At 41.4% G+C, this 16820-nt stretch overlaps 1 protein-coding gene across 5 annotated transcripts in view; it reads right to left on the bottom strand.

The window, feature by feature from the left end:
* TRAF3IP2 (TRAF3 interacting protein 2) overlaps positions 1-16820 on the bottom strand; it is a 41901-nt gene that overhangs the window by 11520 nt on the left and 13561 nt on the right. For 4 of the 5 annotated variants that reach the window (XM_060030077.1, XM_060030076.1, XM_060030072.1 and 1 more), the window contains exons 3-5: positions 6995-7187; positions 3519-3697; positions 1377-1465 (exon numbers count right to left, since the gene is read on the bottom strand). In XM_060030077.1, the coding sequence (XP_059886060.1) occupies positions 1377-1465; positions 3519-3697; positions 6995-7187 (461 nt within the window). The remainder of the gene's footprint in view (positions 1-1376; positions 1466-3518; positions 3698-6994; positions 7188-16820) is intronic. The other variant, XM_060030075.1, reaches the window with a different exon arrangement.

Here is a 16820-nt window from a genome sequence, read left to right as displayed (position 1 = left end):
AAGTTTATTTTTCTCCACTAAGGGGACCTTGATGTATCAATATAGTAACTTAGCTGTCCAGGATGGGGTTATGGGATTCTACCACAGGCTTCAGAGTGATGAGGATCAAGGACAATTTTAAACTTGGCCTAAGCAGCCCCTGATTGTTAAGGTCACAAAAACCTGTCCTCTTCTCCAGAGACAATCACTATGTTTATTTGGAAAGGACCCAAAGTAAGATCTTTTCTGAAATGTTGACCTTATGTCTTGTAATTTGATTTTATATCATGGTTGCCACAGTGTTTCTTATCCCAGAAATGAGAAACTGAAATGTTGGTCTCTATACAGTCGTGTATTTATATAGTCATGAAGTTTGAGTGTATAAAGTATATACTTCTAACAATTTTCATGTACTTCCATTTAAAAATAATTATAGACTGAAGAAAAAATTTGAATAAAACTCGTGTCAGAAATGCTAAATAATCTTTAAAATTGACATTTAGCTACTAAATGTCAACATTTATCCTTTATCCTTCAACATTCCTATTTGTAGATATTTCCCTTAATCTTTCACCACTCTTTAGAATTGACCATCTCTAAATACCCAGAGGAGGTCTCTGGGAAGGAAGAGAAGCGATCTCAGCGTTTGAGGAAAGCCAGTCCTCCGAGTAGCCTCCTGTGGTTCTCTATTTATCCTAAGGAAAACTTACATGGGTTTAAGCTGAGCTTTTTCAAAGCACTGCAGGGGACTTGAAGAGCATGTGCTTCCTGAGATTTCTTAGGCTAAGATCACAGTGAACAGCAGGGCTGGGGCGTCTACCTTCCTGAACTAGCCTAGACCAGCCGAGAACCTGGCCAGGTACCTCCCTGTCCAGAAGCATTGCTGCTGCAGCAAAGTGCGGATGGACCAGCAGCTTCGCACAGTGGGGCCCCCAGGCTGCAGGGGCCTCCACTGCAGACCTCACGACCCAGTGCAGAACGAAAGGACCTTGTAAGATGAGTAGGTGACCTGGTGAAGCCTGCAGCCTCCTGTACCACAGGAAGCATAACCAAAGCAGGCATGATTGGTGAGGATGGGCAAAGATGCCAAGTGCAGTGAGAGCCCAGCGTTTTCCTCAGGCCGGGCACCAGCTGCATACATGCTCAGCGTTTATGCCGTTCTGGCTGTACGGAGGCACTCGGGGTCGCTCAAAAGGCATGCAGGAAAAACATGCTGGAGACTTTGGAGAGTTTAAACTCTAGAAAATAATTACCTGAATCCATAAGCATTTAGTTCATAATCACGTAAATCAAATAACATAGCTTGAAACATCAACAGCTCTTTATAATTTTTCTTGTTTTTCTTTTCATTATACTCACTTTAACAGTTCAGTCTTCTCTTTGGATAAAATACTTACTGCAGTTTGGAAGCCATTTACCAACAAAAAGTTCACAAATTTCACCACCTCCATGGCCGTGTCCATAGAATAAGTAATAAAGACTTTCCCTAAGAGAGATTTTTCACATTTATTAGAAAATAGTCAAATTATTCTATTCTAAACCACACTTGAAAAGTGTATGCAATGTCTTTTGTCCTTCTAGAATAATGAAGGGAAGCCTCAGGATGGGAGTGGTCTAAGGGCTATGGCTACAGCAGGGTGAACTGGTGTCCTCAGGACATAGATCTGCAGGCCCAAAGGGGCAGGGGGTTCTGTCCAAGGGAATGCAGACTGCTCAGGGTGCATGGAAAGGAGAGAGGGTTCTGGCAGGCTGAGACAAGCAGAGGAGGTCTTCTGAAAAACCACATGATGCGTTAACAAAAAAATCCATCACCCAGAACCTGCGGGGCCTTAAGATCAGGCCACCCCTGGTATATTCGAGACACTTGGCTCTGTGCCCAAAAAATACTCTCACAGCGGGCCAGGAAGTTGAGCCCTGCTAAGGGGCCACCCAGCAGTGTCCTCTTTTGATCTCATGATGCTCTCCGCTGCCCTGAACTTGACAAGAGCAAGAGAGGAGAGGGAGAAAATGGTTCTCCTCCCCCTTCTCCCCTCACTGGTGGGGGAAAGGCCAGGAAGTTGGAGTAGACTAAAGCGCAGCTCAGAAATGTTACTAAGAACTTCAGCAACTTGAAGGAGAGAGCCCGCCTCTGGCAGGTCCAGCATCATTGACTCCCTTGCTTCTCCCTGAGTCAGCCTAGAGCAGCAGATGGGATTGTGCCCATAAGCCTAACCCAGTCAGGGTGAGAACCAGTGTTTTCCCAGGCTAAAGTCTTGGGTAATTATCTGGCTAGCGTGTTAATGTGGTAGATGAATAATCTCTCTGTATTGGCTTTTAGTCTGGAATCAACTGGCTACATCTCAGGAAGCCCTGGGGCAGAGGGTGGAGAAGAAAGCGGGGATTGGAGAGAACCTACTTATCTACGCTTAGGCTCTTGTTTTTTGAAGCACAGCTCTCAAATGGAAGTATGTTCAACGGTCATGTTGACTCATTTAAGCAGCCAGGCATATTGATAGCACTCTATTTTCTTCTTGACACCTAATACTCAACCAATTCCTCTGTAAGAATTTTAGGACTCCCTTTATAGGTTATGGTAAGATAAATATGGTCTATAAACGGACACCCAGACTATATCCTAACATCTTCCATTCTCCAGAAATGCTCGAAATTTAAATGTCTAAGATTTTAAGATTAAAACAAAATTTAAAAAAAAAAAAACAACAATGGATCATTGTCATAGAAATCTTTCAGAGCCTTAAATGACCAAAGAGCATCGATTCCCCCAGTTGGAATTAACAAATGCAAAGGGCTTAATTTTAAGTTGGTTCAAAGCAGTGCCTAGATTTGGAAAGGGCTTATTAGAATTCCAGCAAGCACAACAGAATATAACAATTTCACAAGTAGTGACTGTTTTCTTAAGATTTCTGGAACTTACTGTCCTGACAGACCTTAATATGAGAACATTTTGGTGATATTTCAAAGTGGTTCTGGCTGCAAAATGTGGAAAAAGCATCATCACCTGACACTTAGTCGAATGTTTCTTTAAATAAGAGGCTTAGTTTGCATTTGGTTGTAAAGCAGTATGGAGAATGTGAGACTGCTTTTTCCAAACAAGATTGCTTATTCCTACAGGAAATGACCTCGTTCTTGAAGGCTGCTGCTAATTTATGGTGAGACGCTAGATCCCTGGCCAATACCACATGGACATCTAATCAATCTATCCAGGGACAAGTCCACTTAAGAGCATCATTTAGAAGAGGGAAAAAGCGTGGGGGTCATTTGTTGTTGGAGTACATGTTGAAGAAAAAGCTAGTCGTTAAGCACTTTGTGAGTATTGCAGGTAGTGTCAGAATCACTACAAACAGGCCTACAAAATGCTGGTTACTTTTTTTTTTTTTTTTTTGCTGGTTACTTTTTTAACAAAAAGGAGAAAAGGAAATTTCATTTCACTGTGTAGTATGTGAGAGATATCCAAGATTATAGATGAATAATCATCAAGTACTCTTAAAGTATAAGACCTGACAAGAAGAAGGAAAAAAACAACATCGCAAACAACTTACGCAGTTCTTCTGGCAAATTGCTTGTTTTCAGAGTTCCTCTGGCTGGGGGGTTACTTGGGGGTCTAGGGATAGCAGCTGGGGATGGAGTCTGGGGACCCTCCGGTCTCAACTCTGCAGGACACTCCAAGGACCCCTCAGGAGCACCAGCTCTATGAGGTGGCTGGTTATAAAGCCGGCCCCTGGAAAGGAATACATTCACAGTAAATGTTCATGTTTTATAAACACAAACCTAGGGGGACAGAAAGCCTTTAATGACTATGGGAAATACCAGTGAGCTCTCTCTCTCCTCTGCCTCCATTTCTTTCCTGACCCAGAAGGACAGAGTTTTTTTCTGCAGAGATTTTGGTCAATGAGCAATTTGGGGGGCTGCCATTTATAAGGGCCTGTGCTAGGGGTCAAAGAGGGAAGCAATTTAAGGACTGTCTAATGGGGAAGATAAGTCTCAGGTACAGTTCGGACAAGATCACCAAGAAAACAAAGTAATACAATGGGTGACATACAAGGTTTGGTGTTTAGGCATTCTGATAAAAAGACAACTTTTAGCTCACAATAGATAACATTTAATTATATCTCAAAAGATAGAAAAGACCATGTAGGTTTAAAAGTATCTATGTTAATATACAAATGAAAATCTGATTTTGAAGACCCTTTAAAGAGGTTTGTACCATATTATTATATGGCATCTTTATTATTATTTTGGTCACCCAAATATTCCCATGAACAGTCTGCTGAGAGGAACAACCAGATGCACTTGTGTGAGATTTGGAAGGTAGATGGAAATGGAGGCCATGCTTCTGCCACTTCTGTGGTTTCTGTTGTTCAGGGCTGTCTGTCATGAGGTGCCGAGTTCATCAGGAGGCATCCCAGTGTCCCGTTACAGCTTCACAGTGTCAAGGGCAGGGCATGGGCATCCATGTTTTTGCCAGTGCAGACCTAGCAGGAACAAAATGTTTCCAGTAGCTGAGGTGGTGGCAACTTCCGGATTCTGGAGTGTGCTGTGGCAGCATGGCCTAGAATGGAGGGCTCCGCAGTGGCTTTCTGACCCTCCGCCTCTCTGACCATGCCAGAGGAAGCAGCCTCTCTGGTCTCCTGTTCTGTGACTTTGCTCTGGGATCATTCCTGGAAGCCCAGCCTAAAACTCGCTCCTCCAACCTCCAACAATGTCGTAAGTACCCAATTCCCTATATTAAATCCCTTCTGTTTACAATAGCTAGAGTTGCTTCTGTTTTCTGTAACTGAATTCTAACTGATATGGAGACTAAAACTGTGTCTGTAATGTTTTATTTCTTCAAAAAAACATGAAGTAAATGTGGCATTGTTAACATTTTAAAAAACGTAGGTAGTGGGAACACGAATGTTTGTTATTTGTTATGTTTGAAATTGTTTTATATTCTAAATTTTACAAAAGTTTTGAATATAAAATGTGTGTATATGCCTAGATTGTTGCTTATGATTTCATATTTTTACCCAAGAGTATTAAAAAAATTCTGAAAGTCCTATGTAACAAGATTTAAAATAAAATTATATAGAATCTCAACTATATTATATTTCTAATTGTGAATGCTTGAGGAAGTTATTTTTATTTTATATTAATATAGAAAAAAATTTTTTACAAAATATGCCTTCATCTAATGGGGATCCAGTTCCATATTCTTTTTGCATTAAATGCCTTTGTACCCAAAGTTGCTTAGTTGTTATAAAAGACAGTTGCTCACTTGACAAAGCAAAGGCCTTGATAATATTCAAAAACTTTCATATAAAACAATATTCATGGAGAGTAATGACAGAGTAAATTTTCTGTATTAAGGTTCTTTCAAAAGACCAGTAAGAGGAGAATTAGCTTCATTACCTGTACTTATTTTTCATTATCTTAAAATGATAAAATAAATCCAAGGAGACCATAGCAGGCTTAAATTGATGTTACAAATGCTGTTACAAAAGTGGTTACTCTGTACTACATTTGCTATTCTTCTGCATATCTAAAATTATTTCAAAATAAAAGTTTAATTTAAAAATTACCATTGCCTCTCCTATTCAACAGTAAACATAAAGATGCTTAAATTTTGTTTGTTTTCTTGGAATTTTAGATATTTTTTCTGCAAGAGTGCTTATCTGGCTGTAAATCATTACTTAATTCCAATATATAAATTCCATGCTATTTTGTTTTTAAAAAAATAAGGCATCTGTCTGCAAAGAAAATCTGAGGGCTTGTCGGCTTTTGAGTGAAGAGGAAATGCAGATGTGCCTTATCTGCCATTGTAAATAGAGTGGGCTTTTTTCTTTCAATAAACTTTTTGATCTGATTACCGATTTCTCTATTTCTGAAAAAAACTGCTTTAATAGGACCTTCATATCTCGTTCCGTTCTCAAAACAGAATATAGATTTACTTTGAGCGGTACATAAAAGTCGTGCTTGAGCAAGAGCAAACCTTTTATCTACTCTCTTTCCAATTTTGTCATCAATTAGGAAGCTCCATTTACATGAGTTGTTCCTGTATGTTTTAGATCTATAAATTAAGAGAAAAGGAAAACTTGAAGAGTCAAAAGAAAACTATGGGGCTTCCCTGGTGGTGCAGTGGTAAAGAATCTGCCTGCCAATGCAGGGGACACGGGTTTGAGCCCTGGTTGGGAAGATCCCACATCCCGCGGAGCAACTAAGCCCAGTGCCACAACTACTGAGCCTGCGCTCTAGAACCCACGAGCCACAACTACTGAGCCTGCACGCCCAGAGCCCTTCTCCACAACAAGAGAAGTCACTGCAATAAGAAGCCCGAGCACCGCAACGAAGAGTAGCCCCCGCTCGCCGCAACTAGAGAAAGCCCGCACGCAGCAACAAAGACCCAACACAGCCAAAAACAAATAAATAAATAAATTTACAAAAAAAAAAAGAACAATGAAGAGAAATATGATTAAAGGATTAGACAATTAAAGTCAAGAAAAACCAAAATTGTTTTTCTGGAAGAAGTATCGGAAAGACCTAATAATGGTGTTCAACATGTGTGAATTCTTTTATTACAAAAGAAAATAACAGGTTATTTTAAATTTCTATTAAGAACGAATTGAATTTAAAATTTCAAAGTAAGAAATGGTCTTAAACAGGTGTAGAAACTAAGGATATAAAAAAGAACTTCATAGCTTTGGAAGTCAGCCATAGTAAAAATAAAAAACTATTTCGTGGGCTAAAAGGCCAGGGGATCTGAAAGTAAAAGAAGCAGGTGTGACTTAGCATCTTAAGAGCCTTTCCTTCAAGAGCATTTTGACTAGTCACCAGTGGCTTTATGTGTCTGGTAAAGAGATTCTTATCAACCAGTTTCCCTTTCCTCCTGACCTGAAAAGTCTAGGTGGGGTGTTCCAGTGTGGGACTTGGTCAGCAGCCTGGGTAGCAAACCAACAGAGAGTTTAGATACATTTTGATTGCGTTGGCATCATTCTTTTTCATGTTAGAACTGTTTGAAATTTGGCCCCATCGTACTTACTGATACCTCAGGAGCCCTAGGGAGGAGCAGTCTCTTTGTGGAGGCCTCTCCTCTTGGTCCCAGGGGCTGGGATAGTTCAGGACGACCTTCTGCACAGGGTGCAGGCCTCTCACACTGGCTCCAGGTGGGGCCTGCCCAGGTAGAGCCGGCTGGATCACTTGCTGGTAGGCTGTTCGAGGGTAGTCGTGGCCATCTGCAGGTAAAGACAGCAAAGAAAACAGGGAAGGCTGACCCTAGCTCCTTTGTGTGAAAGGAGAGGTAAGCTCAGTGCAAATTTTTGTCTTGATACCAACTGAGGGGTCCAGATAACGTTTACCACCTCTAAGATGTTTGCCATATTTCTGTACTATTATTTACTTGATTGCTTTCATGAAATTGAGTCATTGTTTTTATTTTTTTCCTAAATAAAAACATCTGTGAAATCATGAGTTTGGTGTTCTAATTGGAAAGTACAAAGCTCCACATAGGCCCCTATTTAAATAAGATGCTTAAAATAATCCAAACTGAGCCTATTCCAGCTGCCTGGCTGATAAAGACCAGGACTTGGAGGGCATCTCTAAGAACGGGGAGGTAGGACCACAGAGACCCCTTTGGTCTAGGACAAGATATACTGCCCAGGTTTTGCTGTTACAGCTTTCCTGGGGCAGGTGAGATACATCCCAAGGGACCCAGATCACCACTATTCCTACCATAATTCCCCAAGTTTTTAGAACCCAAGGCTAGGAGAAATTATCCTCAGGATAGATACAGAATCACTACTTGCTCTTTTCCTTCCCTGGAGAGAGAGAGAGAGAGAGAGAGAGAGACACACACACACACACACACACACACACACACACACACACACACACACACACACACACACACACACACACACACACACACACACACACACACCAATCCCTCAAGAAGAAGTAAATGAATGAAAACTTGGCTCATACCTCTGGAAAGTAACCAACCAGTTGGCAACACCTCCCAACTTTCTCAGTCCTCTGTTGCTAAAGGCTATGTGCACCTGGGGCCAGGGCAGTTAGAAGAGGGCAGTCTCAGAGCAAAGCCAGGCCTGGCAGTGATTTATATGAATTTGTAACCTAGGAGAAAGTTGGTCCCAGCCAGGCCCAGGAGTAGCAGAGTCCCAAAGGAAGAAGGGCAACCTGCCTGACCAGGTGAGAGAAGAGAAGTGAAGGTCAGAGGAGGGATGCAAGGGAACCCAGGAAGAGTGGGAGAGGAAGGCTCTGGGGGAACTGTCCGGGCCCAAAGGGGCTCAGGTGTGGGAAATCTGAGAGCTCTGATATATCTTAGGGGTGGGCCTAGCTTGGAGAGGGACTGGAGAGAGCCAAGTGGATAACCCTGCAAAATGAACCATGAGCACATCCTGGTAATCCAGGCATTGCCACCTCTGCCCAAGTAAGAACTTGGAGGATGGAGGAGGCATAGCTAGTTAGGGCAAGAAAGAACCTTGGTTTTCAAAAGATATTTATTGGTCTTTATTCTTTTTCTGATTATATAAATAATAACCAATTTGCCTGCTGTGTAGGTAGGATACATGCCGGGATGTAAAGTGAAATAAAACTAGGAAGTGAGCAAGAAAGTAACAGATAAAGAAGGTTGGAACCAGAATGTGGAGAGCGAGAATGTGGTTAAGAACTTTATGCCTAGTTTGGTAAGTAGTCAGGAACCACTGAAGTTTTCATGGGAACATCTAGGGGACTATTGGCCTCAAGTACAGAAGACAAATAATATGTGTATTCACTTCACTAGTGTGGCCCCACTGTCTGGACTCAGGAAACTTGGCTGAGTGACCCTGGAAATGTGCCCAAGCCAGTCTCTCAAGCATGGTCAGAATCCCTGGATTTAGTCTATTGTCTGCTCTGACCTGTGACATCAGCTAAGTCCTTCCTGTCCTGCTTCCTTTGGCAAAACTGACCACACCCCTCTTAACCCAGGTTGTCTCCTGGCCCTGACCGTGACCCTTGCCCTGCTATTGCTTAGGCCTGGTTATGATATTAGGGGCTTAAGGAAAGGGAGGAGGATAAAAGGATCTGACTGGGTCTATCCCAGCCCCTTGGCTGATAAAGACCTGTACATGGAAGGCATCTCTAAGAATGGGGAGACAGGACCACAGAGCCCCCTATGGTCTAGAACAAGATAGACCACGGAGGTTTTGTCTTTACAGCCTTCCTGGGGCAGGTCAGACACATTGCAAGGGGTCCAGCTCACCAGTTGGAGTTCCAGGGCTACAGGGCTGGTCTCTCCTGCTGCTCTTTTCCCTAGCTGGAACAGGGTTAAAAAGTGCCACTGCTATCAGGTCACTAGGCCAGCCATGTTTTCAGGTGAGTCTTGTATGAGTGGACCATTTACAAAACCAGCTATAGGTACAACCCTCCAGAGATTTCCCACTGCATTTAAAATCCACCTTGCATGATCGGGTCTCTGCCCTTCTTGATTTTACCTCCTACTATACTCTGCTCACCAAGCCCCAGCTATCCTGGCTGTCTTTCTTCTTCTTGAACGCCCCAAGCTAGTACCCCACCTCTGGGACCCTGAGTCTGCCATCCGCTCTGCCCAGACTGTTTTGCCCTGTGTCTTTACAGATCAACATCTCGACATTCAGGGTTCAGCTCAGATATCACCTGTTCACCAGTGAATTCACCTGTTCAAATCCCATCTCCCTATTTTATTTTCTTCCTAATGCTCATCATGTTTGTATAAGTAAGCATGACCCTTACTTGTCAACTTCTTACCTGCCTTCCCTACGAGACTCTAAGCTCTGTGAAAGCATGAACTGTGTCTGTTTGCCACCACATCTCCAGGCACAGTGCCGACACCCAGGGGATGCTCAATAAATGAATGAATGAAGACTGAAGAGTTACAAAGCCAACTTCACACACGCACACAAGCGAAGCCATGGAGCACTGCACAGTCTGCCTGCTAGGTCTTGGGTCTTCTAGACTGTCTATGTCTCATCTGCTCTCCATCTGCGGTATTTTTCAGTGTCTCCTCTGGAAGTAGGAAGAAGGAAGACAAGGAGAAGAGGAGCAACGTTGCCAGTGGCCTTGAAAGTTTTTAATGCTTAGAGCCATTCTTGTTTCCCATATCCATTAAAAAGTGGCTAATAAGGTTTTATTTGCTTTAAAAGGACTACCAAGCTCTAATCATAGGGTTTATTTCTTTTCCAGAAGGTGGATGTTAGTGTTGTTAATCAAAAGCCTTTGAATCAAGGACATATGATTTCTAACAGATTATTCCTCACACAACAGGTTTTTGTCTCATAGCAACTAATCATATCATTAAAATCACTAAGGCATGTGGGCTAAGTGTTTGATTAGCTGTAACTCTCATTTCTGAAATGGCCACCTGTGATAAAAACTTACACTGCTTTGTGTGAGCAGATGAAAATGCTCCACCTCATCTATTTTTGAAATTAGGGTACTGACAATATAGTTCTCTATGCTGTCCTTTGATTGTTAAAGCAAAGAAATATTGAATATCAGAGGGTCAATCAAAAATAAGATTTCCTTTTTTTTAAATAAATTTATTTTATTTATTTACTTTTGGCTGCATTGGATCTTCGTTGCTGTGCGTGGGCTTTCTCTAGTTGCAGCGAGTGGGACTACTCTTCGATGCGGTGCGTGGGCTTCTCATTGCGGTGGCTTCTCTTGTTGCGGAGCACGGGCTCTAGGCTTGCGGGCTTCTGTAGTTGTGGCACGAGGGCTCAGTAGTTGTGGTGCACGGGCTTAGTTGCTCCACGGGATGTGGGATCTTCCTGGACCAGGGCTTGAACCCGTGGTTCTTAACCACTGTGCCACCGGGGAAACCCAAGGTTTCCTTTTTGTAAGTGGAACTTGACTGGTTTTGTCTGGAATTTGGCTGGTTGTGTGGAAAAGTTGTGAAATAAAATCTGTATTTGTTGGGTAAATGAATGTCTTTTCATTGCTCAAATTTTGATAGTTTTGTTCCACTATTTTGACCAAGGCTTGCTAGTTTAGCTGGGTACTATATATATAATGGCTAACATTTATCGAGTACTTGTTACATGCCAAGTACTGTTCTAAGTTCCTTATTCAGGATTATAGAGTTCAATTTTTTGTTTTCCTAAAGAAGTTTAACTTAGAAAAAAATCCAAATTCCTTACCACAGTCCTTGCCTCCTTCATTTTCTAGCATATCATTCTCTCCCTGCTCACCCTGCTCCAGCCCCACTCACTTGCTTTTGGTACATTAACTACACCAAACTCCTTGCTTCCTGGACCTTCTTTTCCTTTGGATTTCAGCTCACATGTGTCCTACTCAGAGAGGCCTCCTCTCACCATCCTGTCTATTAATGTCTGTTCTAACACCTGGCTATTTCCTTTATAACACATACACTTTGTTATTTTGTTTGCCCATTTCTTCTTATCTATAGACTTATCTCCAGTAGACTGTGAACTCCACAAAGACAGGACCATGTGTGTTGTATTCACCCCTGCACACCCAGTGCCTAGCAGAGAACTGGGCAAATATTTGTTGAATAAGTTGATAAATGAATGAACAAGGTCTGTTTCCAAATCTCATTGACCTCCTTTCTTTCCTCTGCTCTCCCATTAGACAAGTAAAGATGGCCTTTCCAAGGCTTGATATCACAAAGTCTCTACTCATGATTAGGGAATCACTCCTTTTCCCAGGAAGTAGGGAACAGATTTCTTTTTGTTCATTCAACAAATATCATTGAACCTTTATGGCTAGGCAGGCGGTGAATAGAAATAAATAGGTTATAGTTCTCCTTAGTAGCTCAAAATAAATGGAGAGAGAAAGAGGAAATCTGTGTGTCTATGGATGTTTGTTTGGAAACACAAACCCACACTCAGTGCGTAAGAGAGGTGTGCAAGCCAGCAGCCAGCTACGTGGTAGACTTAAGAATCACTGCCTAAAATATCTCCCCCAATGACTTGTCCTCATGCCTAAAATTCCATCAAGAGAGTGCATTCTGTAGAATGTGATAGACAAGTGATTTGTTAGCACAGTAACTCCTAGATTCTGACGCAGTGTTAATCACAAAACAAAAATACAAATCTTGCACATCATGAATAGGTGCCCAGAACTGTATGTTTCTTGTCAATCTTATGATCCTCCTGGCCTGGGTACACATGGTCTTCGTGTTACTGGGCTTTGACCACTTGGAATTTGTAAACCAAATCCTAAACGAGGCTTTCCACTTCTCAGTCAAAACATTCAACATTTTTCTTCCTTATTAAGAATGGTATTAAAAGAATTTATGAGAGAGAAAATAAAACCTGATTTTCAAGTTGTCAAAAGACATGATGATGTAACGCAATCACTTTAGCCAGGAAAACAAAAGGGCCCGCATAAACTGTTACAGGAACTCTCACAGCTGTAAACAGCTGTAGTTCCTGAAAGGCAACACCTTTCTTTCTCATCTCTTCCACTTGGTTTGTTTTTTCCTTACTTTTAATTGTGCATGCATTCTAGCATACAAATAATCACTCCTTGGGGTCCATATGAGCAATAGTAGGCATGTGCCCACAGGTTTATTTTATTCAGTCTCCTTGGTAGAGAAAGCAAGAATTTTACAGTAAAATGAGTCTTTTAGACTTAATACATTCTTTTCTCCCAATTTATTTGCGTCATGGGTTTTATTTGATTGCATAGCCATGATCTCCAGTCTGGTGACCTTCAGTGGAAGGATTTTGAGGCAGTAAGAGGCTGACTTCTCCCGGGGGTGGGGGGAGGAAAGAAACAGTCTTTTCCCACTTCTTGTTTTCACCTGCTTTGATAACTTTTTTTTTTTTTTGACATGAAAGGGGTGACCAGTAACCATTTTTGCTTTAACTTGCAAAGGCTAAGGTATGCCATTTGCATGGTGATCATTATTTATTTATATTTTCATTAACGGATGAGGAAGTAATACTCTTCTAAAGCCGAGTAGAACCACGTAGCCATGGTTTCCAACTGCACGAGCATCACTTAGATGAACAGCTCTTTTCAAGTGGTTTTGTTGGCAATTAAATGCAGTTACAGCCCTGACATGAAACTAAGCATTTATACACCTGCTTTGAATGCTTAAAATCTGTGCCAGCGAGAGGGATCTTGAAGTAGAGGGGTACTTTACAGGATCCATTTAGATAATAACAATAATAACTAAGAGCTGCTAGTTATTGAGGGCTTACTACAAGCCAGCCACTTTCCTAGTGTCTTTAATACATTATCTCATTTAATCCTCACAGCAACCTTCCTGGGAGCCATTGCTATTGGAGGCTTCATAAATATTTTGGGCTTGCACTGCCCTGAAGAGAAACTGTAAGCACTGAATTTCCCTCACAAACACAGCCTGACCCTGACCCTCTTCCCTGTGATAATGCCCCTGGGAACTAGGACCAAGGCACATGCAGGGTGGATTAGGCTGAGCCCACCTGTACACTCTCATTTCCCCTTACTTTTCTTTTTTCTTTTTAACTTTTACTTATTTTTAAAAATTACTTATTTATTTATTTATGGCTGTGTTGGGTCTTCGTTGCTGCGCACTGGCTTTCTCCAGTTGCAGCTAGCGGGGCTACTCTTCGTAGCGGTGTGTGGGCTTCTCATTGCGGTGGCTTCTCTTGTTGTGGAGCACGGGCTCTAGGCTCGCGGGCTTCAGTAGTTGTGGCTTGTGGGCTCAGTAGTTGTGGCACATGGCCTCAGTAGTTGTGGCTCACGGGCTCTAGAGCACAGGCTCAGTAGTTGTGGTGCACGGGCTTAGCTGCTCCGCGGCACGTGGGATCTTCCCGGACCAGGGCTCAAACCCGTGTCCCCTGCATTGGCAGGCAGATTCTTTTTTTTTTTTTTTAGCAGGCAGACTCTTAACCACTGTACCACCAGGGAAGTCCCTTTACTTATTTTTTAAATTATAAAAGTAATGCCTGTCTGCTCTAACAAATTCAACAAAAATATGTAGAGTTAGAAGAAAACTCTCCCTGTCTCTTCCTAATTCCTTGTTCCCCTTTTCCCATGATCACAGTTAACAGTTGGGGCCATCTTACACACTTTTTAATGGAGTCTTTAACATATATAATTAAAAAAAATAACATGTATGGGATCAACACTTCATGCTTCTCCCTTAACCTTTTTTATGTCAGAGTGTGTATTTTAGTCTATGTAACAGGGACCTAGTAGTCTATGGTATAAATAAATCACAACTTATTTACAATAATGTATATTCTTTATAACATAATTTGATAATTATTTATAATTTACTAATTTATAATTATTTACTATAATCTGTCCCCTTACTGATAGGCATTTTACTGTTTTTATTCTTACTCTAATACAATGCTTTAATAAACATCCTCATTCAGGTATTTCTATATGTTCATTTAATGTGTCTATAGGACAGATTCCTACAAGTGAGACTGCTGGACCAAAGAGGACCCATTTAAAATTTTGATAGTGAAATTGTCTCTTGGAAGACTGTACCAGTTTATAATCCTACCAAGAGTAGATGGGGAAGTTCATTTCCCCATAAACCCACTAACACTAGATGTTGTCCCAGGGTTTTTTTGTTTTTGTGCACCTGATTGGGAAAAATACATCTTTAAAAATTTTGCATTTCTCAAATTCAGTAATATTAAGCTTGGTTTCATATGCTTATTGGCTGCTTATATGTGTTCTGTGAATTATTCCCTTCTCCTGTCCAAGTTCTCTCCTCTCTGCCTTTCATCACTTATCTTCACTCCCAGGATCCTAGGCTCCCCTTCCTCCCCGACTTCAAGAGAAGGAAATAATATAGAGAGCAAGGGGAGGGGATCTGATGAGAGAAAGCAAGTGTTAAGAGACTAAAGGTATTCCCAGTGGGAGTGTTTGCATTTTAACAGAGCCTGCCCAAAGAGGGCAATGCTTACCTCCAAAGACTAGATTGCTAACGATGCCATTTCAGGGTTCAACAGGAAAAATATTTACAGGTGAGAAGATCTTCCTGGAACTCTCCAATCGTGAGTCCATGTTTTCTCTGTCTATCACAATGGGGCTTTCCCCTGTTAGTGGTTAAAGGCAACTGCTTGGGACTTAGTATCACAAAGCCCTTGATGAAGTATTCACACTTCTACATATTAATCTAAGAAACTAATCAGAAATGCAGGTAAAAACTTATGTACATGATATATCATATCATTGCTTTTTGGATCAGAAATCGGAAACTACTTAAAATGTCCAACAACAGAGAATAACTTAAAAACAACTTGATAGATCCATCTGATGAAATAATATGCAGCATTTTTAGGTGATGCTGGAAGAATTACACTGAAATTATTTTAGTTTTATATTAAATATATATGCAAAGAAAAAAACCCAGTAAATATGTCAAACCCCAATAAGGAATTATTTTTGGGTGATGGAAACATGGCTTTTGAGCATATTTCAACTTTGAGAGTGAACAAACATTAGTATTATGATCAGAAAAATTATCTTTAAATGCAGATAGTAGAATGTTAAAAAGAAGTATCTTGTGGTATTATTCCCACAAAATTATTCCTTTTTAACCTAGAAATCGTTGAGAAAAAAATGCAAATCCTGACCCTGCCAAGGTTCAATTTTCAGTGAGTGATTCATGCTCAAGGAACTCTGCCACCACACCCATCCTATCCCTGGGTGCTCAAAGTACAAGTGAGGTCCTTGCTTCCCAATCAGCTGACTTCCCAGCATCCCACACCAACACCAGAGCCCCAGTTGTAGACCTCAGGGGCTCTTTCTCCCGAAGCTCCACTGCTTCCTCATCTCTTAGCCTCACTCTTTTTTTCTTTTTTTAACAAATACTTATTGAGCACTTGGCACATGCAGATATATATATATATTTACTTTTGGCTGCGTTGGGTCTTCGTTGCTGGGTGCGGGCTTTCTCTAGTTGTGGCGAGCGGGGGCTACTCTTTGTTGTGGTGTGCAGGTTTCTCATTGCAGTGGCTTCTCTTGTTGTGGAGCACGGGCTCTAGGCATGTGGGCTTCAGTAGTTGTGGCTCTCGGGCTCTAGAGCGCAGGCTCAGTAGTTGTGGCGCACGGGCTTAGTTGCTCTGCGGCATGTGGGATCTTCCCGGACCAGAGCTTGAATCTGTGTCTCCTGCATTGGCAGGTGGATTCTTAACCACTGTGTCACCAGGGAAGCCCCTCTTAGCCTCACTCTTAACTCACATTCATTATTGCCTGCTTTCTTCCAAGCATCTTCTAAGTTAAATTCCTTTACCTCACTTTTTTTTTTTTTAAATTATGAATTACTCTGTTGCTCCATTTGCTTTAGGAAGCTTTATTAAGCTTCCTAAAGCTATATTAAAGCTATATTAAATTCACATGTATAAATACATAAATTGTGGTTTGATTATAGGATGTGTAATTATTTCTATAATTTATTTTAAAGCTAGGCACCAGATTTGGTCAGACTCTTTGGTCAGACCATTTGAACTGCTTTCGATACGGTGTTTTATTTTGCTAAGAAAAATATTGCACCTCCCAGCCCCATGTTTCATCTGTAAAGCCCTATTGTTATTTTCCAGCAGCGTCTTAGAGAGCTGACATCAAGAATTGTGATGAACCTTTTATCTCAGTCTAAGACTTTATCACTTTCAGAGATGCTTACTGTACTGATACATATTATTTATTTATTCATTCATTCATTCATTCAGAAATAATTTATTGAGAATCTAGTATATGCTGGTCACTGTGCTAAATACTGGAGAATTATGGATTGAAAATACACCTTTTGGGCTTCCCTGGTGGTGCAGTTGTTGAGAGTCCGCCTGCCAATGCAGGGGACATGGGTTCGTGTCCCGGTCTGGGAAGATCCCACGTGCTGCGGAGCAGCTAGGCCC

The sequence above is a fragment of the Delphinus delphis genome, chromosome 14 (genome assembly GCF_949987515.2).
Source record: "Delphinus delphis chromosome 14, mDelDel1.2, whole genome shotgun sequence".
In the NCBI taxonomy this organism is placed as follows: Eukaryota; Metazoa; Chordata; class Mammalia; order Artiodactyla; family Delphinidae; genus Delphinus; species Delphinus delphis.
This window is presented reverse-complemented; position numbering and strand designations above follow the sequence as displayed.